This window comes from Carex rostrata, chromosome 11 (assembly GCF_964058835.1).
Source record: "Carex rostrata chromosome 11, lpCarRost1.2, whole genome shotgun sequence".
Taxonomy (NCBI): domain Eukaryota; kingdom Viridiplantae; phylum Streptophyta; class Magnoliopsida; order Poales; family Cyperaceae; genus Carex; species Carex rostrata.
The window spans coordinates 10,707,818-10,733,006 of record NC_135928.1 but is presented as its reverse complement, the minus strand read 5'-3'; the positions used below and the strand labels follow the sequence as shown (position 1 = coordinate 10,733,006).

The window sequence follows — 25,189 nt, the reverse complement described above, 5'->3', positions numbered from 1 at the left end:
GCTAAGTGACATTTGGAATCCAAGAAAATCCAGCACCCAAAATTTTTTCAACCTTAAAAATTACCATCTTCATTGGCAAAGCAATCCATATATACATCACCAAAATCGAAAATTACATAGAAGTAAAAGAACAGCACACTTTGTCCCTTGCAAGTCATATACCATTTACCCCTTACCATCTCAATTCATTTATACCATTTACCCCCCTACCTTCCCATCTATTATTCATCTACCTTACATGAGTATACCCCCACCATCCAAAGTATGCCCTTTCCCTTCCCAGTATACCTTCCAAACCCAAAATCACATAAATTACTACTAACAACAGAAAAAATTAATACTAAGAAAACTACCAAATCTAACTTAAATATATAAATATATCCCCCACCACCACCAACCAATCCCTCAAAAAAGAAAAACCCACAATCCAAAACCAGCTCATTTGCGTTGAGGTCGTTCACTGGCACACCTCACAGGCCTAACAGGTGGGCGCAGGGGACCCAGTGCCGGAGTCTGTGACCGATGTAACATGTCCACCATGGAAGGTGTCTGGTACGACTGAACCAGACTATCGCTGTCAGTGGAATCACCACGTGCAGTTGCTCGCTGCCACGAATGCGAGCTCAATCCGGACAAAACATAAGCTCGACCTGACATCTCATACTGCTTCCTGCTGGCCATTCTTTCCTGCATCTCCTTCAACTCTGCATCCAGACTCAGACAAAGCCGATCCCCGATCTGGCCTGATACTGACTTGGCAAGCCTCAATCTCTCGTCCTCTAGAGTTGTAACTGCCTCAACAAGCGTGCCTTTTTCAGCTGCGGCTCGTGCAAGCGCCATCGCTTCAGCTGCACGGACACGATTTCTCTGACGGTCCACCTCAATTGAGACCGTCTCCAATACAGCATTGTGAGGTCTTTGGATTGATACCTTTGTGGGATCCAGATTTAGGGTTTCCTTGCTTACTGGGTCTTTGTACGAACACCCGACTTGTACCAGCACCATCTCTTCATTGGATGTACGTGGGACTTTTACTGAGATGAGAAAGTCCCTCTCCTCATCCGCATACAAGTCACCTGCCTCAATTGACCCGCTCCGGCCATCACCTGCCAACAAGTTAGCATAACTTCCTGATTTGACTGAGCAGAGAGATACACCAGCATGCACACACTCCACACTAACCCGCATTCGTTGCACCACCACACTAAGGAGCCCACCAATACATTGAGCAAAGGCATCTTGAATTACACCTTCATCTTCAATAAAAGAAAAGGTACCCCCAGAAGCTTCGGCAATAGAATGCAGTGCAGCGGAATCATGGTCCCCACCAAACCCAAATGCATGTACCGGCAAGTACCGGGTAGGTAGGAGCGTTTTGTAGTCAATTCCAACCCGTTTTGTATTTGGTGAAACATTGTATGTATCTTGACCATCAGAGAGAAGTATAATACTGGATACAGGGTTTTTGTACTTCCTATCTTCTATTACCTTTGAACCCATTTTAAGCCCCTCAACGATGTTGGTACCACCACCAGCCGTCAGTGAGTTCACAGCTGTAAGCGCCAGCTGGCGGCCAGAGTCTGACATGCGGCGGAGATGGAAAAGCCGACGAGCTGTGGATGAAAAAGCAATAACTGAGAGACGGTCCAATGGGCCAAGATTTTGTATCACAAAACCCATGGCCCGTTTCAACAGAGCTAGCTTTGTACCGGCCATGCTGCCGCTTATATCAAGTATGGTAACTAAATCAACTGGTGCACGTGGATTTGAGCTGGCACGCGGAGCCCTTATATGCACCAAAATTGAAAAATCATCCAGAGAAGCATATTGAGGGAGTGCGGTGAATTCTGTATACGTTTTTATTTCAACTGATTTTCGTTCTGAAGTAAATTGCAGCTCTTTAGTAGTAGCCAGTAGGTGCTTTTCTACAGCATCATCATCATTGAACAGTCCAGGCTCAGTGGAGGGGCTTCGGCAGGGCCGGATGTTCAGAGAATCTACACGACGTACCATGGTCACGAGGTCATCTGGGTGGGGGCCACGTACAGTAGATTTTGGTGGGTTGAAGTGGAGAGAAGGGATGGTTTTGTGCAAGGGGATTTCTTTCCAGTTTGACCGGCAAATGGGGCAAATGTAGTTACCGTGTTTGACATTGGACGATATGCACTGGAAGTGGAATTCATGTGAGCACTCGGCTGTGAATAGTGCTTGGCCTCGGCCAGGCTTCATTGGACCTAAGCAAATTGTACATGTTCTCTGCAATTAAAAAATAATAATGGTAAGGAACTGTAAGCAGATTAATCTGTATAAACAAGATTCAGGTGTTACCACAAGGATACATGGGTTATGATTACTACTAAAGCTAATTTATTTTCAAATTCTGCTTTGCTTAATCGGCAAATTCAATAGAGTAGGATAAGACAAGTGGGTTTAATGGCAAGCAAAGAATAAGTTCCTAGTCAAGTGCGCATGATAAAAGCATATTATTATCCACATAGTATTTCACAATAAGTTACCACATTTACATGATTCCCCAAAGAACAATACATATTGAAAGGTATAGTGAATGTATACAATATATTAATGATAGTATGAAATTTGCATGCAATGAAAAAGAAAAAGAAAAAGAAAAAAACAGCATTGATTAAAACATGCTTTGACTAATGATAAGGTCTACTCCAGCTAAACTGTACAAAGTACTACTTTATATTTTGACTAATTTACTAGTTAAGGAAGGAAACATTATTACATTAACATCGATAAATTAAAAGATTCCTTTGAGATTTTTCCTTGGAATGATTGCCCGAAATGGTCAAAAGACTGCGAATTTTTATAATAAAATGAAAAAGTAACGAAAACGAAATCACTTCACATGATGCAGAGGTCTGTTGCTGACCTGAGAAGCAACTTTCCCTTTCAATCCCAAACAAAGAATCGGAAATTGTAAAAAAGGGAAAATTGGTCAGAAACGAAAGCAAAAAATAGACACAATGTACTTGAAAATAAAACCAAAAACCAAAAAAATAAAAAAGCAAAATGTCATTAAAAGAGGGGCTATGAAAACGAAAGCATCCCATCTCCTTGTATTCTTCAACTAAAAAGCAGGACCACAGCAATTAGTATTACAGCAACAAAGAAACACTATTTATTATCTGACAAATAGAAATTCGTGGTTTACATACCAACTTTTAAGTTTTAAGGCTAACCAAGTAAAAACTAAAGCCAAGTAGCAATATTTTCTTGCAATCTTCAGCAAAAATTTTACAAAGATGTCAACTTTAACAAATAGAGGCATCCAAAAATACAAATGAATAACAATAGTGAACAGCATTTGACCTTGAAAGATCGAGCTTTGGATTTAGAAATCCGCAGTCCCGACGAAGTAGGAGTTGGAGTGGTGGGGATCAGCGCCCGGTAACCCGAATCCGACGAAGCAGCGGAGAGAGAGGCGTCTGACAGTCTGACGTCAGAAAAACTGTCACCGAAGTCATCGAAGGTGCTCCTGTGAGGGGGATGCGCGCAAAAGCTCAGACCCAGCACCCTCTTGGCTCGCTTCCAAGCGCTCTCCATTACAGCCATTTTTATTGGTTTCTCTCTGTTTTTCAAGTAGACGTTTTGAATTTAGAGGGAGGAGGCAGGAGAGTAGAGCGCCATGAGGGACGAGAGAGAAAGATTTGACTTTTGGGTGTTGAGTTGAGAGTTGAGAGGAGGAGGTGGGAGTGGAGGGGAAATGGGAGGAGAGAGAACGGGGTGGGGGGATGAATAAATGAGGGAAGAGAAATTTTGTTTTGACTTCCGAATATGCCCCTCGGTGCTTTTTCAGATGGAGAGTGGGCCCGTGGGACAAATCTTAGACTAGTGGGCCACCATCCAGTTGGCAGATTTTCCGTGATTTCTTTAAACATTGCATTTAATATACACAAAAAAGTAGGATTCACTTGCACTATTTGCATTTAATATACACAAATCATTAGATGTGATCTTTATATTAACATCTGATTGGAGACCAAATTTTACATTTTATGAATTTGTTTACTATTTATTAAATCACTTTGAAAACCATTGATTCAATGGTGGCTTAATAAAATAGTAAAACCAGAAGTTATCGTTGGATCAGCGATTTTCAAAGTGGCTTGATAAATAGTAAACATATTCAGAAAAATATAAAATTTGGTCTCCAAACATATTTTAATATAAAGATCACATCTAACAGTTTGGAGCGACTTTTTGGACTTTGAAAATTGAAAAACGACTTAGTTGTACAAGATCTCAAAAACAATCGATTTGATATTAGCCAACCTATATATATAGAGGAGGGTTCAAATGCCTCCATTTTTTGTGCCTCCACCATGCCTCCATTTTTTAAAACTCTAATAATTCAAAACTTAAAAATCAAAATAAAACCGTTGGATGTGATCTACATCATTTTATCTATGCACATGTAAAAAATTATGACATTTCAATTTTGTTTTGATTGTCATCAAGAGCTTGTAAAAAATGCACTAATTTGAATGATTTCTAGACGTTGATTTTTGAACTTATTGATTCACATAAAAATAAAATTGAAATGCGATAATTTTTTATGAGCACATAGAGAAAATAACATAGATCACATCTAACGGTTATATTTTGACGTTTAAGTTTTAAATCTTGAGTTATTAAAGTTTTAAAAAATGGAGGCATGATGGAGGCACAAAAAATGGAGGCATTTGAACCCTCCTCATATATATATATATATGTTGTGGCTAATTTGCTGCCGCCTTTTTTTTATTTTGTGATGTCCAAACAACAAATTCCAACCGTTAGATGTTTAATCTATATTATAATCTACTTGGAGACCAAATTTTACATTTTTTGGAATTTTTTTACTATTTATTAAGCTGGTTTGAAAACCGCTGATTTCAATGCTGCAGAAATTTACTGAAAACAACGGTTTTCAAACTAGTTTAATAAATAGTAAAAAAATTCCAAAAAATGTAAAATTTGGTCTCCAAGTAGATTATAATATAGATTAAACATCTAACGGTTTGGATTTGTTGTTTGGATATCACAAAATAAAAATAAAAAGGCGGCAGCACCTCCGGCTAAAATGCTGCCAGCAGCAAATTAGCCAAACCCTTTGACAATAATAAATGAAAATTTAAAATTATTAAAAGTTATTGCAACAGGAGAGGGCTTATCATAACTATACCTCATTATTAAATTTCAATAAAACAAAAAAAAACTATAAGTGGAATAAACAAATTAAATCAAGAGGCGTGAACGGAACCGGTAATGCAAGATTTAGAGGCATGATTTTGTAATTTTTGGCAGGGGAAGTTGGAAGCCAATCTGCTCCTTTTCTTGAGAAAAGGAGGACCCTCCTATTCTCCAATCCGAACCGTTGAAAATCGATCAAACGGCTTCAATTAAAATTTTCTTTTATATCAATATAATCTATTAAAACAAATCAAATGTAATTGAATCCGTTTTATCGATTTTCAACGGTTCGGATTGGAGAATAGGAGGATCCTCCATTTCTCAAGAAAAGGAGTAGAGTTCATTCCGGGGGAAGTTATATCCTAGAAGCAAAACCTGCTTAGAATAAAGAAGATTAGACAGTTGATAAAGAAGTAATTATATTTTTCAAAGTAATTTTCTAGTATTGAGGGTATTTTAGTAATATGAAGAAAAGAGAGGGATTGAAAGGGGGAGTAGGGGACTCGTCCAATCACATTAGCAAGTGCCAACTGCCAAGTGCGCTGAGTGGAGTGAACAGTGGAAGAAAATAGATTATAGATATCTGAAATAGCATTCCTTCATGTCCCCTTTTTGCACCCCCAAAGAGAGCTATTTCAGATGTGTTGTATGGCCGAAATTTTTATTTAAACCCTAATCACAAAAAAAAAAAAAAAAATTCACTCCAGATTCTGAAGAATTCAAAAAATGTCCAGGCTGCCAAGACGTTCTGCAGCCTCAAAGACTTGGGGCTGCCATATGACCCTGCGACTCCATTTTTTTTTTTTTAATTGGCACGCAATGTTCAGCCAGAAGTGGCATAAATATCAAGATTTTTTTCAAGTATGTGCCGCATAATCACTTTGGATGAGAATTGAAATTATTTTAGAAAACAAACAAATGGAGCCGCAGAACTATTTGGAGGCCTCTAGACTGGGGCCCCATAATTATTGGGCGGCCCTCAGTCTTTGAGGCCGCAGAGACATTTGACAAGTTGGATATTTCTCAAATTTCCCAAAATCTGTCATGATTTGGTTTAACTTCTTTATTTTAAGATATAAATAAAATTTTCGGCCTGTATGGGAACTTTTTAGAGTGCGTATCCCCTGAGAAATCTCATATTTTGCGTGACCGACATGCCCGGTGCCTATTCGGGGGTGACGTAGGGGACCAGTACTATTTGAGCTTTGAGATTCGCGCAAAACATATAGCATTGCAATGGTTGAGATTTTCCAAAAAGTCACGCAAAATATGAGAAATCTCAGAGATGCGAATTCAACTTTTTATGGGTTCTTATGACAAATTAGAAGCTGTGTTATAAGTTATAACAGTGTTATTTGAATAGTAAAAATAAATAGTAGTTGAATAGTATTATAAAGGTGTGTTTTATTCCATTTCTGTTGAATAGTATCATCGAACTAGAAGTGTTAGAATAGTATTCTTTTTTTGTAACATTTGAAAAGGTGAAAATGTGTTTGGTAGAAAGTCAACGGGAACAGATAAATAGATTCTGTTCGGCGGATGGAGGGAAAAGAGAATGAAAATGAGATTATAAAATTTTTGAATTGATTTTTACTGTTTATGTAAGAAAATAAAAAAAATTTCTGAGTGAATTTTTTTTCTCACATGAATAATAAAATTTTTATTGTAGCCGAACAAGACATTAGTGGATTATATAACAATAATAATAATGAGGATATATCCTTTTTATTAATCCATTTGTTCAAAAAATAACTATTTAAGGACCTGTTCGACAGACGTATAGGAATGGGTATAGGAACGAGATTGAAAATTTTCTGAACTGATTTTTATTGTTCAAGCGGGAAAAAAAAATTCAGTCTGAGGTCTTGTTCGGCTGCGTTACTCAACTGAATTTTTTTTTCCCACAGGGAACAGTACTTTTCAGTTCAATTCCTGTGCCCATGCCAATTCCTAATTAGAGGCCAAACAGGGTGAATTTTTTTCCCCACATGAACAGTAAAATCCGAACCAGCCCTAACTTTGTTGTTACTATGAAACCTTTGATTCGTATTTGGCAACCGTTTTAAGCTAGAATATTACGCTATTTTACTATTTTGCTGATTTGGCAATTGCCAAAGGTCTTTATTCTCTAAAATTTATGTTCTTGTTTTGTATTTGACTATTTGTTTGAAAAATTATTCTGCAAGAGGTGTCTTTCATATGATATTTAATTTTAAAAGTACGTTCCAAAAATATTTAATTTATTAAAAAAAAAATGTAAGGGGCGAAGAGCAGACAACAATTTCACTTTCTCTACACTCTAAACCAGAGGCGACGGAATCAGTAAAATTTTATCACATCTCTCATTCTCTCCTGTATGTTTACCTCTGATTTTTTTTTTTTTTTTTGTTTTGAAGTAAATCCACGACTCTGATAAGATTGGACTAGAACTAAATTTCATTCCTATTCTTTGCGTACCTCATTCTGAAGCATGTCTTAAATTTTACTGTTCGTGACTCATCCTTTTCGTCACTTGTATAGAATTATGAGTCCGAATCTGCTGTAATCCCGGAAGGGATTACAGGGCTCTAAAATTTCAATATCAACCGTTCAAATATTTTTTGTACAGATCTCGAAAAAAAGTAAGTTTTCATACACAAATTTCAAGAAAGACCAATGGTTCGAATTGGGATTACAGGTCCTGTAATTCCCAAAGAATTACAGCAGATTTATTTTCTGAGAATTACAGCAGATTTATTTTCTGAGAATTACAGCAGATTTATTTTCATAGAATTATACGTAAGATTTTGAACTTCTGATTCGATTCTTAAGAGATAATTGATCCTCTGTTTAATTTTGAAGAATCGTCTGATTATGTGTTGAGTTGGATCGGATTAGGTTGGATTTTGAGTTGTTTAACTTTAAATCGTCTTCAGATATCGAATTAGGTTTGATTCCAATTTGAAATTTTAATATAATCAAAACTAAGTTGAATCGGGTTAGATTTTAAAATCGGATAGCATTTTTATAAAAGTGGGCACCATATGAGATTAGATAGTATTTTTATAGATGAAGCTGATAACAGTACCCGTGCTATAGTATCTGCACTGTATCCGCAGGGGACCACTGAAAATTAAATGTGGAAAAATAATTTTTTGTGGGGATCACAAAAATTTCACAATTCGAATTTTTTTCCTAAAGTATTAATATCTGTATAGAAATATTTATACCTATGTATGAAAGTATTTATAGCTATGAGGTGAACAATTATTTATTGTGCGGGTACTGTAGCGCGAAAATAATAGTACCCGCAGCACTGTATCCGCACTGTACCCGCGGGGGGACCACCGAAAATTAAATGCAGAAAGATAACTTTCTGCAGGGACTACAAAATCTCCACAATTTTAATTTTTTTCATATTATTAATATCTACGCAATTTTTTCTTTCAAATGATATCCATGATAACATACTTTCAAACTCGTCGTTGCACAAGTATTTATACCTATACTTGCAAGTATTTTTACATATAACACTGAAAGTATTAATATCTAAGTATTGAAAGTATTTATACTTATACACTGAAGTATTTATACGTATGAGGTCAATTATTTTTGTTAGAGGAAGGCTAACGCGGGAATGATTGATAAACTCGAAAAGGGATAATCATAACAAGTTATGCATCAAAGTATTAATATTTTATTAAGTGTTAATATCTTATCTTCTCAAATATTTATAACTACGAATGTATACATATCTAAGTATTTTTTACATATGACACTGAAAGTATTAATATCTAAGCATTAAAAGTATTAATATCTAAGTATTAAAAGTATTTATTCCTACGAAGTCAACTATTTTTGTTAGAAAAATGTTGATGCGAGAACGAGTGCAGGGATTGTACAAGGAAAACTATATAATTAGTGGGATACATATCTAAGTATTTTTTACATATGACACTGAAAGTATTAATATCTAAGCATTAAAAGTATTAATATCTAAGTATTAAAAGTATTTATTCCTACGAAGTCAACTATTTTTGTTAGAAAAATGTTGATGCGAGAACGAGTGCAGGGATTGTACAAGGAAAACTATATAATTAGTGGGATACATATCTAAGTATTTTTTACATATGACACTGAAAGTATTAATATCTAAGTACTTAAAATATTTATATCTATGCATTGAAGTATTTATTCCTATGAAGTCAACTATTTTTGTTAGAGAAAGGTTGACGCGAGAACGAGTGCGGGAATTGTAAAAGGAAAACTATATAATTAGTGGGGACCATTGAGAAATGATACTGCTGGGATTTAAGAATCATAATTAGTTAAGACCATAAAATTAGTGGGAACTATAATACATTATTTCTCTAAGTGCGGGTACTGTACAGCGGGTACTAAAATAATTATTCTTTTATAAAAGCTATTATGATCAATATTATTAAAATCGGATCGAACTGAAGGGTCAAACCCGAATAAAAAAATCCAATTGATTTTTCTAAAAATAAAAATTGAACTAGTCCCCAAAAATCCAACTGCATGCTATTTTTGTCTCCGAGTTTTTATGAAAAATTTAAATAACATTTATCGCATCATAGCAGAACGGTTAAAATAATGACGCTATTGTCATATTGCGCCACTATAGTACTAATAGTGTCATAGCTTTTATGGTCCGAAAACGCTATAGCGCTATTTATAACTCTGGTTTTTATTGCCTCGTGTTATTCTAAATAAATATATTAAAATAGACAGGTCATTAAGAGAAAAAAATAGTAGACAAAATATCATGCATTAAATATATTCTTTAATTTCATAATTTAAAAACATTGACCATTAAAATCATCTATAATTTTAAAAGAAGAATATTTTGTTCGCTATTTTTTATAAAAAAAAAAGATCTAATAAAAAGGGAAACAAAAATAGATAATGTCAGCGCAGCATTTAACGAGGATTAGTTGCTGGAAACAGCTGTGCCTTTAAATAAGTCGTAGGCCTACGACTAATGTTGTGTCCAACCCTACTTTTCAAAATCAGCTTAGCATGCCCGGTCTAAGAAATATAATCAGAAGACTATCCCTACTTTGCGCAGCCTATGTGATTCCATGTAGCCACAGTTGTGTAACAGACTAGCAGGTATGCATCTGAAACCGAGCTGATCATTGTCTAACATGGAACCAGATCATCTGCCTTCTGTGCGCAGAAAATTCATGCTCCTAAAATCACTGACACGTAAATTCAGAGTGAATTTTGATATTTAAATATTGAATACAGTTCTGTCTCAAAATTTATTCCGGACTCATGTGTTAGTGACTTTAGAGGTAAGAGATTTGGTTTCGTCTAACATACCTTGTAAACATGAGACCGAATCTGCTGTTCACATGGGGCCAGGAATTTCCTACCCCATGTGTCCCTGACAAGTGAGATCCAACGAGTTTAAGCATTTAAATATTGGAATATAATTTTGATTACAAGTAGATTGATATTTTAAGGGTGCTAAGATTTGTTGCCCACATGGAGCAGGAATTTCCTACCCCATGTGTCACTGATACTCGGACCCGGAACAAAATTATATTACAATATTTAAATGCTTAAACCTATCGGATCTCACTTGTGAGTTGTGAGTGATACATGGGGCATGAAATTTATGCCTCCATGTGGGCAACTAGTCTTAACACCCTTAAAATATTAATATACTTGTAATCAAAATTTTAGACTCAAAATGTTCGTTATCATAAGGAATATATGAATTCAAATTCAGTTAACAAAATAAAAGTATACGGATCAAAATTCTGAAACGGAAAGCATTTGGGACATATTTGATTGTGACGGGATTGTATGGGATGAAATTTTATAGATACATAAATTCACAAATTAATATATAAGAATCAATACTCATGATTATGTACGAAAATGCATTAAAATAAATGTTCTGTTGTATCGTGATAATAGTTTATAAGAAACTGTATATTTTTTTTAAATTGTTATAAATATTAACCTTTTCATTTATAGTATTACTTATTTTCTGATAAATTACTGAGTCTAATAATTAACATGTAATAAAATTAGGAAAATAGAAAATAAAATCGTAAGAAGTAAAAATTGGCAGGTGATGGTGAAAAAATAAGTTATAATTCAATACAATAAAAAGTAAAACAAAATTTGCTTGTCAAAAATAATTTATAGGTAAAACGACATAAAAAAAAATCAAACAAATGCATTAACCTGAAGATGATTTTTTTTTAATAAAATGCAAATGAAGAACGAATAAGAGATGCCATGCGAGAAAAAAATTAAATTCAATCTCAGATTATTTAACCGTACAAATATGTACAAATTTAATTTTTCTTATATTTTTCCTTAATGTTTTTTTTTATCTATCAAATATAAAGAAAAATATTTGTCATATAACTTCCATCCATTTGAATTCTCACAAGTTTCATTATTTATTGGTCATCCGAACAAATTTAGAATATGAATCCTGATACACAGTAATATAAATAGAATAGTCATCATAGGAATAGCTGTTCTGTGCTCTGAAGCTACGTCTATCTGTCTGTCTACGTGCTTCTTTGTTTCTAATTAATGTTACATTAATTAGCACAGGAGCAGATATACAGCTACTACTATTGTACTATACTACTCAGCCCTATGACTGCAATGAAAAGCTGCATATGATATGATGAGGGATGAGATGACCTTGCAAATAATCAAAGAAAATCTAGAAAATTTTGAAACAAAATAAATTTCAGATATAATTAAGAACTCGTTGATGGGTGGGTGCTAGCTATTTAAATCGCTACACCCGAGGTAGTGCTGTAAACTTATTTGAATTGTTTTAGACTTTTAGTTCATTTAAAGTATCGAAATTTTTATTAATACCATTAAACAAAAATCACTAGAATTAGAGAATTTGAAAAATACCAGGGTATCTAATTCAATATGGGTCTCCATTATTTGGGGGGGGGGGGGGGGGGGGGAATCCGTATCCTCTCAGGTATTGCACAGATATTGCAGAGGATCACTTACTTTACGGTTTGAGATTAAATCTCAATCAGCTTGTGTAGGGGCTGTATTTTTGGGCTTTGAGATTCGTGCCAAGTTAAAAAGTACGGTTCAGATCTAGTAATTGTAAAAGATTCCCTTATCAGGTATTGGAGAGGATGTGAATTCGGGGGGGGGGGGGGGGGGGGGGGGCAGATTGAACTAGAGACTCCCAAAAAACCTAAATATCAGTTTCATGAATCATAATCATGATTAAACTATTATAATCATAATTATTAAATAGTTTCATGCATATTGAACTGGGGTGCATATTAAATAGTTTCATGAATCATAATCATGATTAAACTTACAAAACTAACTTTTTACTTTCTTCTGTTTAATTTTACTTTTTTTTGCAACATTTTACTAATTTTTTTGGGACAAAATTAATCATTGAACCTTTGATTTATTTGAAGAAAAATTATTTGATGCGGTAGCATCCCTGTGAATTTATATTTTTAAATGAAATTAATTATTTAATGTTCGAGATTTTTAGTGATGACTATAATTTTTGTTTCTTGCGTTTGAATATTAAAACCTTAGTCTTGAATCGAGGATTTCTAATTCTGTTTTTGGTGGGATTTTTGTTCAAATGGTTTTAGACAAAGTCTCATCTAAAGTCATACTTAAACCGTCCGATTTGTATTAAAATTTGTACAAACATTTAGATTAAAAGAGTTATTTAAATTTATTTATGTCAGACTATCTCAATGCAAATTAAACGTGAGTTTGGCTAGTATAACATCAGTGTCATTTCAACCTATATAACACCAACTCTAAAACCTATTAAATCGACTTCAAACAGTGAATCCAAACCGTTCAAACCGATCTACTTCATTAATTGTGCGTTTACATGCAAAATTTATAACTTTTCGAATTTATTTAGTATTAAGTCAAGCGGTCAAATATGTGAGTTTTAAGTTAATTTTAATACATTCAATTTTTCAATATTTTTACCGCTTGATTTGATAATAAAATAACTCGAAAATATAAAAATTTTGTATGTAAATGCATCACTCATAATGTAAATCAGTTTGAACGGTTTGGATTAATCGTTCGAAGTCGATTTGATAGGTTTTAGAATTGGTGTTATATAGGCTAAAATGACAATGATGTTATATTAGCCAAATTCATTAAACATTTAAACTTAGCTTTGAAAGACACTTTTTCAAAAGCTCTTTAGATAAAATCCAATCCCTTATGTATTCTGAAATAGTACGTCTTTTTTTTCAGTGTCATCCAACTGGCTCCTTACTAAAAGTAACATTAGACACAATCATTAGCAAAGTTAGACACAACAACTGATAAAATATACATATTTAATACCTCCTTAATTACCCGTACGTTTGGGGCTTCGTAACATTTCCTTAGTTGCGATTTCTTTTATAAAATATTTATTTTTCTATGATGCGTTTCACAGCGGCGGGACGAGGGGTTTTTTTCATAAACCATAATTAATAAAATGAATTTTACGGAACTAACATGATTGGTTTTTTTTTTTCAAAAACCATAAAGACCGTGGGAACCCCACGGTCTCAAAATTTTTTTTTTTTTTTTTTTTTTTAAAAACAGCATTTTTTTTCCAGACCGTGGGTTCCCACGGTCTCCATTTTTTTTTTTTTTTTTTATAAAACAGAATTTTTTTAAATTTTTTATTTTTTTATTAAAATATTAGAAATATTAAATATATTTCTTTGAAAATAGATGAAATACAATATAATTTGATTTATTAGAGAGACTGCAATAAATAACCCGGATCAATATTTTTCAGATCGGATTTTTCGCGGCTGTAAGAAAAATTAATATATTTCTTTATGTGTTATTAGAAAAAAATAAAAATGCTTCGATTCTGAGTTATTGATTCCGGTTCAAAAGTCACTTCTAGGTAATCCAGAAAATATTGTGATCCTTCTAGTACATTTAATTTATGAAAAGTTGTATCTATTTTTGAAAAAAATAAAAACTTTTAAGTTATTTAATGATTGTTATTCAAAAAGAATTCTCAAAATAGATATAACTTTTTATAAATTAAATGTCCTAGAAGGATCACAATATTTTCTGGATTACCTAGAAGTGACTTTTGAACCGGGATCAATAACTCAGAATCGAAGCATTTTTATTTTTTTTCTAATAACACATAAAAAAATATATTAATTTTTCTTACAGCCGTGAAAAATCCGATCTGAAAAATATTGATCCGGGTTATTTATTGCAGTCTTTCTAATAAATCAAATTATATTGTATTTCATCTATTTTCAAAGAAATATATTTAACATTTCTAATATTTTAATAAAAAAATAAAAAATTTAAAAAAATTCTGTTTTATAAAAAAAAAAAAAAATTGAGACCGTGAGAATCCCACGGTCTTTATGGTTTTTGAAAAAAAAAAACCAATCATGTTGGTTCCGTAAAATTCCTTTTATTAATTATGGTTTATGAAAAAAATCCCGGGACGAGTACGTAACCTCTGAGATATCTCAACTTTTGCGTGCCCGACGTGTCCGGTGCCTATTCGGAGGTGATGTAGGGGGTTCGTATTACGTGTGCTTTGAGATTCGTGCAGAACGTATTTAAACGGTCGTAATTTTCCATAAAGTCACGCAAAGTTTGAGATATCTCAGAGCATACGAATTCCAGTTTTTGACCTTGAAAGGAAACACACGTGATTGTATTAAAAAGAAGAGAAGAACTCCAGTTTGAGTAACAAGGTTCACTTTTGAACGGTAGCGCCGTAGCCACCAGCCACCAACCCACCACTAAGGGCTGCAAACAAATCAAACCAAATCAAATTTATCCTTAATTTGAATTTGATTTCAACCAAACTAGTTTAATTTGTTTCATAACGAACTTCAATCAAACGTGTTAATTGTAAAAAAAGAAGCTAAAATTGAATTACGAACTACGAGTATTTTTAGTAGCCCTACCCACCAGCATCATTTTCCGTTTATATTTATTTTGGAGTTGGACCAAAATCCTTTTATCTACCATTTAAATTTTTTGAAATCCTCGGCAGTCATGTATTTTTTATTATTTCAAACATAAATAATCTGTTTGATGAAATTTAATTTGACAATAATCAAATCCAAAAAATTAAATGTCAATATTTCAAAAAAAAAAAATCTATGTCAAAGCAGCCGCAAATGCGTATCCTCTACATTAACTCAAAAGGGAATCTTTTGAGTTAATGAATCTCAACTGTGTAAATTTAAACAGAGTCAATCAGTTTCTATCCATAACATAGGGAGCCTTTTAATATTAGTGTAGATCTAATTTGCTAGAATCTTAAAACAGATCGAATGGTCGAGAACTCGAGATACATTAACTCAAAAGATTTCCTTTGGAGTTAATGCATAGGATGCGAATTCTACAGCCGCCACCCGAAATTTTTATTAATACCATTATCTCAAAAAAAAAAAGCCCCACGTATTATAGGGAATTCGGAAAATATCAGAACATCTACTTCAATCTGCAGCTCCATTATTGGAAGGTCGCAGATTAAATTGGAGGCTCCCCAAAACTAAAAAATGCACTGTAATATGGTGATATTTAGGTTTTTAGAGGGTCTTCTATTCAATCTGAGGCTCCAAGAATGGAGCCTCAGATTGAATAGAAAGCCTTGATATTTTTCGAATTTTCCAATTTCAGTTTTTTTTTTTTTTGAAATGGTATTAATAAAAATTTCGTCCTGCGCACTAACCACGGTTGACACACATACAATGCCTGTGCACCAGGTCAAATGATAGAAATCGTGCTCGCAATATATAATTGTATATTGTACCTGCTCAGCTATTATTCACTATGATATGATTATATTCTTATTCGTATTTATTAAATGAAACTGAGTATTGATGTAGATGTTAAGCGTATCTGCGGGCGTAGATACATAGGCAAATTTAATATATGTCAAAATTCAAGGTTATATTCGTATACTGTTGTAAATAATGATACGAGCCAAATATTTTTCATATTTGTTAAAAAATCTCTAGAAACAAATACCTCGCCAATTTCTGCTGAACTATATACGGATCATCCCATCCAACAATTTAAATTTGAGAATTATTTTGATTTTAAGTGAAATTAAAACGATCTCATAACTATTTTCATAACTGTTTTACACAAGAAAATCGATAAGGATCCATCCAGTGTATTTTTATTTCTTTTCCTTCCATTACAATGATAAATTTCTTTTTGAAAAACAATCATTAAATAAATTAAAGTTTTTATTTTTTTTGAAAAATAGATACAACTTTTCATAAATTAAATGTCCTAGAAATATCACAATATTTTCTAGATTACCTAGAAGTGACTTTTGAACCGGGATCAATAACTCAGAATCTAAACATTTTTATTTTTTTTCCAATAACACATAAAGAAATATATTAATTTTTCTTACAGCCGCGAAAAATCCGGCCTGAAAAATATTGATCCGGGTTATTTGTTGCAATCTTTCTAATAAATCAAATTATATTGTATTCCATGTATTTTCAAAGAAATATATTCAACATTTCTAATATTTTAATACAAAAAATAAAAAAAATTAGAAATTTATGTTTTTTTAAAAAAAAAAAAAAATTCCGGTTAGTGATTAACCGGTTAAAAAAAAAAAAAAAAAAAACTAACTTTCCGGTTAGTGGTTAACCGGTTTTATTTCTTGAGTTCGGTGAACCACTAACTGGACATTTATCCCAAATCCGGTTATTGGATAACCGGTTTGGGTAAATTTCGAATTTCACTCACAATTGGGTTATTTTTTTTAATTTTATTTATTTTTTGGATATAAATAAAAAAATCGGAAGAGTAGAACTAGGGTGTTCTTAAGCTCCCCAATTATTTGGCGAGCTTAACTTCAAATTCTATCGAAATAGTACAAATAATAAATTTAAACCGTTAAAATCAATCTACTTTACGAGAATTAAGTTTACATGTCAAATCGATAAATTTTCAAATTAATTTAGCATAAAATCAAACTATCAAAAAAAAAATTCATAAGTTAATTTAATACTTTCATTTCTCATATTTTTTTTATCAATTAATTTTGTACTAAATTATTTTTAAAATAAATTACAGCATTTAGAATTTTTATTGCGTGACTATCATATGCTGTATAAATTTGACATGTAAACACAACCTACGGATTAGATTAGTTTTCACAAATTATATTTGTCTTTTAAGTTAATCTGAATTCTCATCCTCTAAGATATCTCACCGCACGAATGACTTTTTGGAAAATCCCAACCACTGAAATACGTACTGCACGAATCTCAAAACACAAACAATACTGGCCCCTGCGCTAACCCTGAATAGGCACTGTACACATCAATCGTGCAAAAGTTGAGATATCTCAAATGATACGCTCTCGTTAATCTGATAGACTTTGTAGTTAAACTCACCAACATATTTAGTAAGCTCAAGAAGGGAAATAAATCTGCAACCGTTCAAACTTTTCTATATGCAAATATCAAGGAAATAAGTTTTTCATGTACGAATTTCAATGAAAATTAATAGTTGGGATCAGAATAAATGTGATTTTCGATACAAAATCTAATAAAATCAGAATAAATGTGAGTCCTGCTAGTATAGCATCCCTATCATATGACAGTATGACACTAATTTTAAAATTGATTAAATAAACTTCAAATGACTAATTCAAACCGTTCAAACTGATTTACTTTATGAGTGATGCATTTACACTAAATTTTTTTTATTTTCGAGTTATTTTAGTATTAAATCAAGTAGTAAAAATGTTGAAAAATTAATGTATTAAAATTAATTTTAAAACTCATACATTTGACCACTTAACTTGATACTACATAACTTTGAAAAATTATAAATTTTGCATGTAAACGCACAACTAATGGAGTAAATCAATTTGAACGGTTTAAATTAATCATTTAAAGTCGATTCGATAGATTTCAAAGTTAGTGTTATATAAGCTATACTAGCCAAACTCCAGAATTACAACATATTTATTTCCCTCAAGAAAACCTAGTTCTACAAAGCAAAGAATTTAAAATGCATCATGTTAAATCTGTCCATTCATACTTTTATACAATACGTGATGCACGTAGTACGTACACATGACATGATACTGCAATTGTGTTGTGTACCAAACAAAACATGGCACAAAAATGACGATGCAAGTCAGAAGTCAGAACCTTGCCCACTACTTCCAAAAGTACCAACCAATTAATTTAATTCTACATGATGCCCGGGCCCATCTTGTCAGTAGCTTGCCTTGCCATCGTCAATTCACATCTCTCACTCAGATCATCTCTCCCAGTAAATGTAATGCGTTTTAATTGCTGCTCTCAGCTCTGAGATCTCTGAGTCCGTGTTCCCCCAGCTACCTGATGTGCAATTGAGAAAACATGGACGCTCCAGATTCATTCCACCAAGGTCAAACTTAATCTGATAGCTGTTGAGGTTGTAGGGGGTCTGCTTTGGGATTTGTGTCAAGTGAAATGAACAGTTCAGATTCACCACTTGCACCTCAAGTACCTGGGGTGATACAGATTCCTCAGCTCTGCTTCTGCCTCTGTCCGGCTTCAATTAATTCCTACCCTCCACAATGCTAAAGTGGATCGGTATGAATTGAATGAGCAGAGCTAGACTTTCAAACTATGGTGGTCAAATGTAAATAGAGGTCAATTATATATAATTTTCATCCTAAGAATAATGATCAATTTTACGTATTTGTGACATTTTACTATAAATAATATGGAAAGTTATATATAAATACAATTCTTTTTTGAAAAAATGGGGGTCAATTATATGGAAAATCATATGTAAATACAATATTTTTTTGAAAAAATGATGGTCAATTATATAAATTTTACGTATTTGTGATATTTTACTATAAATTATATGAAAAATATATATAAATACAATTTGTTTTTTTTTTGAAAAAATGGGAGTCAATTGACTCTCATTCATTAAACCTACATCCGCCTCTGAATCGAATGAATAATATATATATAATTCTGAGAATGATCGGATGAACTGAGAATAGTTACAATAACAAAATAGTTGGAATTAGCATTATTCTCAGTTTGTTATTAACTTATTATATGTTTGATTATGCTATTTTAATTTTGAATAGCTAGAATAGCATGTAAAAAAGTAATTTTTTTTTTTACAAAAAGTAAAACTTGATTATTTTAATAAGACAAACGGTGAACTAACTATTCTCAAATTAATTGCATCCAAACATTAGAATTTCAAACTTATATCTCTATTGGAATTTCAATGTACACTGAGGATCTCTATTGGAATTTCAAACTTATGTCTCTTTGGTTGAGCATGTTATATCTCGCCATTAGATTTAAAGGTTAGTTTTTTCGAATAAATAACATTTATACTAGTAATTATATTTTCTCAAGATTTGTACCATTAAAATTTCTCTCTAAAAAGAATCGAAAGCAGTTTGATGGGCATTGAACATGTGCTACTATTTTTCGTCAAAAGGTAAATGAAATATTGATGGTTTGAAGACAATTGACGGTCCATCCCGTTTTACCTTTGTCATCGGCTAGAAGACAAGACCGATGCCTTTAATATTTTTGTCAATGGTAACAAGTGCAAACCGATGGTGCTTAATGTTTTTTCTCATCGGCAACAAAATCAAACGATGCTATTTGACTTTGATTGCTATCGGTAGAAGGGTATAAACCGATAGTAATCTGACTTTCAATTTAAGCTGCTGCCGTAGCTTTTGGAGATTAAACTGTGGTATTTTGTTTTTGCTATCGGAGAAAATATCAAGCCGATAATGTTGTCTTGTTTGATTAAAAAGCATCAGCCGCAATTTTTGTAGGTGAGCCATTTCGTGATTTTTGAGAAGCTGCTGTCTGTTGCCTCTTTATTAAGTCGTGTATAGTTTGTTGTCTTTTTTCTTTTTTTTTGAAAATTACAAGAGAGTGTGTGATAGAGTGTCATTGAGAATTTTAATTTTTTGAACTTGTAAGACTCTTTAATTTAGTTAATTTGTGTCGTGTACTTCTGTGATTTTTTTTTTCCGAAAGAGTTTTCACGTAAAATCTTGTGTATTATCTAATTTCTTGTGCTTGCTTACTTATTGTCTTGATTTCTTGTGTGATCCTTTATTTTTCTTCATCTTTTAATTTTACCCAACAAACATAATCTAAATTTTTATTAATATCATTTTAAAAAAAATCACTGAAATTATAGAATTCGAAAAATTCCAGGGTTTTCAATTCAATTTGCGGCCTCATTCTTGAGGAGCTTCAGATTGAATTGGTGATCTCCCAAAAATCTAAATATTAGTATATTACAGTGCAATTTTAGATTTTTTGAATGCCTCTCCAATTCAATCTGCACATTCAAGAATGACGCCGCAGATTGAATTGAAGGCCCTGGTATTTTTTGAATTTCTCATAATTTGTGGGTTTTTTTTAACAGTAGTATTAATAAAAATTTCGAGAAAGATAAGATGGAGCATTACAGGGCCTTAAAGTTGTTGCATTTTATCTGTATATTAGATGATAACGGTGGTGATTTTTGACCTTATGAATAAAAAAAAAAATGTGTGGCTCTAAGGGGCTAATTCAAAGTTCAGTAGTCAAATACAAATTTGTGACGAAGTTGGGGGATCATTGAACAAGAATCTATCATGTTTGAAATGTGAAGATTTGAAGTCAAATTAGAGATTTACTTTGACGATTAAAATTTAAAATTTAATTAGGAACATCTAAAAGTCTGCATTTGGTTCTGTAAAATCTGTTCTTTAACTTTTTTTTTTTTCCATACAATGGTAAAGTCAAAGGAGCAGAGATATATTTTTATTTATTTTGAGGTCCATATCATAAAATTTCAAATTATATACATTCTCACAGTTTGAATTTGGCATCTTTACAGTATGATAATAAAAATTGAAGACACTTAAATATACGAATTTATAAATTATTATTGAACATTTTTTTTTCAAAAATTAACGTTATTAATTAGAATATATGCTAAGACGAGATATATATTAAAATTTAAATGTACATTAAAATTATCTTAATAACAAAATCTTAAATAGGCTTTCCGCTTCCAAAAAAAAAAAAATACATTGGAAAATTAAAAGCCGTTATAAAATTTAGCGGGTTGCGTTCAATACTTTAATTGTGGAACAGTTTGAATATATATTAATTTAATAATTTGAACATGTCCACCCGACCAATAAAAATTTTTGAACTTGAGCAGATAGATGATGAAGTATGGTGGCGAATGGTGATGCGCATGCATGTAAGCATGTGGGGCAGATCCTTTTCTTGATTACGTTTGATGCACGTGCGACCGAGCTCAGGAAATTCACCGAGTTGAAGAATTGGAGAGAGAAAAAGAGAGAGATAGAGTCAAACACCGCTGGTCATGATCACAACCATTATTTTGTTGGCCAGAGCATGTCTAAAAGAGTTATCAATTGGGGGAAAAAAGTTAATGAAATCACAACCGTACAATTAGTGGTAAAAATATATATATATATATATGGAGGGAATCAAATCTCCCCGAAATTTTTAAATATACCATATCTAAAAAAAAAAAAAAAACAAATAACAACGTTTTCTGAAAAATTTGAATTTTGATACGGTCGCATCCCCTAGATGCGAACCCCTTTTCTGGGGCCGCATTTAGAGGATGTGGACCATTAATGAGAGCCACATCCTCTAGTTGCGGCCTAACTTTTTTTTTTTCTTCTCCTTCAACTGCGGCAACACTTCAATTCAAACCAAAAAAACTTCCAAATTTTTTGACTATATATACCCATGTTTAACTTTCAGTAACAGAGAGAAGGAAAAGGCAAAAGAAAAAGATAAAAAAAAAGAGAGGCCGCATCTAGGAGATGCAGATTCCATTTATGGTCTGCATCTCCTAGACACGCAGTCCCCATAAAAGGGGTCTGCATTTAGAGGATGCGACCACGATATTTTTCGAATTTTCAGGATTTCATAGTTATTTAGTTTTTTTTTTTTTTGGATTATGATACTTTTAAAAATTTCGGCAAATCTCCTACCTACATACAAGGTCAATCCATCTATTCATTCATGATCTGACGGTCACAATTAAAGTATGGTTGTATCTAGGGGTGGCAACGAATCGAACCGAACCAAACTTACCCTAGGTTTGAGTTTGGTTTGAATTAATTTCGAACCGAACCTGGTTTGGTTCGTTTCAATTCAAACTCATTTCGAATTGAATTAAACTCGAATCAAACCCGAATCGAAGCATGAACTACGAATTTTTTTGCCAGCCCTAGTTGTATCTCTTTAAAATCCAATACTTTTCATATTTTAATTGCGACCGTTAAAATTATGGATGGATGGACAAACTATATTGATAGGATTTTCATGCTCAAGAGATTTAGTTCTAATATAGAGACCAATAAAAACTCTTTTGATTGAATAGTAGCTAATTCAACATTTTCTTGAATTAGTAAAATAGTCCTGATAAATTTCATAAAAGACAAACAAATAATAGTCTATATTTGCTAATTCAAACACACCCAAACGGAGAATAGTAATTCGGAATAGTGCTAACTCGGAGTAGTGACTATTCTTCACCCATTCAAACGCATCCTACAATCTCTTTATAAGAGGTCATGGGTTCGAAACCTAAATAATAATAATAATTTGTTGTAATAACTAAACTATTAAATAGTTTGATGGTTTTTCTCTAATCTTTATTCAAAAAAATAATATAAAAAAAAATGATAACCGTGCCTTCAGTTTGGATTAAAAAGGCAAACAATAAACAACTAAAAAGGACGTAAAGTAGCACAAAGATTGATAACTTTAAAATGATATTCCATTACCCATAAATCTTGCAGACCTTTTGATGCCTCCATACTTTTATCAATCCCTCATGTGTAATTCTAATTAATTTATAAAAGAGAAAACATGCAACTTCCAAGCTATTTCACTAATGTACTGTTGCCTCCATAATGTGCTCAGTAGTAATTAACATAAAAGAAATGCTGTTCCCCTTCCAAGACATGGCTTAATTATATTCAGCATGTATCAAGTATTATCTAATCACATGTTCACATTTAAATGTAAAATTCAAGCTAGCTGACTCAAGTAATCAACCAATCAAACAAAATATTGTGGATCATTAAAATTCCTGATAAGAAAAACGGAAAATATATATATATATATATATATATATTTGGTTATTTGCTTCTCATGAAATCAATGTAATAGAATGTGGTCTATGCAGCCGCATATGCGTATTCGTTTGTAATCCGCATAAAAATATGTATGTGGTAAATATATGTGGTTACGCATATGTAGCCGCATATTTGGTCGTGTATTACTACCGCATATATTCGGCTGCATATTATTATCGCATATTTAGCCGCATATTACCGCATATTTGTTTGTATGATACCGAATAGGCGAATATTACCGCATATTGCTGCATATTACTGCATATTTGTTTATATATATATATGAAGGGTCCGGCTAATTTGCTGCCGGCAGCATTTTAGCCGGAGGTGCTGCCACTGTTTTTTCTATTTTTTGATGTTCAAACAACAAATTTAAACCGTTAGATGTTTAATCTATATTATAATCTACTTGGAGACCAAATTTTATGTTTTTTGGAATTTTTTTACTATTTATTAAGCTGGTTTGAAAACCGTTGATTTCAGTAAATTTCTGCAGCATTGAAATCAGCGGTTTTCAAAACAGCTTAATAAATAATACAAAAATTCCAAAAAATGTAAAATTTGGTCTCCAAGTAGATTATAATATAGATTAAACATCTAACGGTTTAGATTTGTTGTTTGAACATCAAAAAATAAAAAAAAACAGTGGCAGCACCTCCGGCTAAAATGCTGCTGGCAGCAAATTAGCCGGACCCATATATGAATTCTCATTTTAAAATCTGCATATATAAGTCCACATAGAAATTCGTATATGTGGTCGCATACTGCATATGCATAGAAGTTGCATTTAATAACGAGTTAGGCTAATATGACACTAGTGTTATATCAAACTAAATAACACCACATCTTAAACCCTTAGATCTGCTTTAAGATTCGTACTATCCGCTTTTACTGTTCAAGCACTTCATTTTGTACGAATCTTAAAGCAGATCTAAGGATTTAAGATGTGGTGTTATTTAGTTTGATATAACACTAGTGTCATATTAGCCTAACTCTTTAATAACATTGCATGAGATTAAGATTGGCTCAGCCTTGTCTGCATTACAGCACAGTTCTTTAGTTTGAACATGTCCGTAATGGCAAAAGCAACTCAGAGCATTGCATAAAATTTATCTAGCCTGGCCAAGTCACTAGCATATAATTGCTCCTCCAGACAAATTAAATTAGTTTTCTACAGTACCAAGAAGTCAAAGAGTGCAAATGTCAGTGACCCGCCACACCGAAAGCAACTCATTTCCTCCGCAGAAGATCAGAACTCCAGAGAGGAGGTGTGATTGATTCAAAAGCTGAGCAATGTAGCAATGATAGAAGCCGATAGCCGTGGGCCAAAGTTTGCCGAGCCTTATGCAGCCCCCTTATGGAGAGGAATCTGTGTAAAGTTATCTTTGTATAAAGCTCCCAACACCTTTTTATGTAAATCCTGATCTCCTATTCTCCTTTCTATGGTGCTATCTGTATGGCAGATCATTGTGGAAGGTTTTGTTTGTGTCGTATGTAACTCACTATACGGATTGTAGTGGGAAGAGCGTGACAAGAGATGAGGTCTGAGATTGTTGTTGACTTCATCTATAAAGCCTGACAAGCTCTCAATCAGTGGAGGGGCTTTAGAATGGGCGTTCTTCCAACATTGCCAAGGAAATTTACCGGAAATTTTGAAATAAGCAACTTTTATGAGTTTGACGCATCCAGCTTGTTCCAATTTCGAGATGCTAAAGGTTACTGGTAGATAATATTTGTTGAATTTTTTTTTTTTTTTTTAAAATCTGCCTGGGGAAGAATCGTCCTTTCAAAAGAAAAATAAAT

General features: G+C 32.8%; 1 protein-coding gene across 2 annotated transcripts; it reads right to left on the bottom strand.

Moving 5' to 3' along the window:
- Positions 1-12: 12 nt before the first annotated feature.
- Positions 13-3,732, bottom strand: LOC144561749 (E3 ubiquitin-protein ligase WAV3-like). Of its 2 annotated transcripts, none has more exons than XM_078310838.1 (2): positions 3,337-3,732; positions 13-2,256 (listed from the first exon to the last, which is right to left on the bottom strand). In XM_078310838.1, the coding sequence occupies exons 1-2, from the start codon at positions 3,577-3,579 to the stop codon at positions 439-441; spliced, it is 2,061 nt and encodes a 686-aa protein (XP_078166964.1). In that variant the 5' UTR covers positions 3,580-3,732; the 3' UTR covers positions 13-438. The 2 variants fall into 2 exon arrangements, with proteins under 2 accessions (XP_078166964.1, XP_078166965.1); XM_078310839.1 differs by lacking the exon at positions 3,337-3,732 and adding an exon at positions 2,897-2,972.
- Between the last annotated feature and the right edge of the window lie 21,457 nt (positions 3,733-25,189).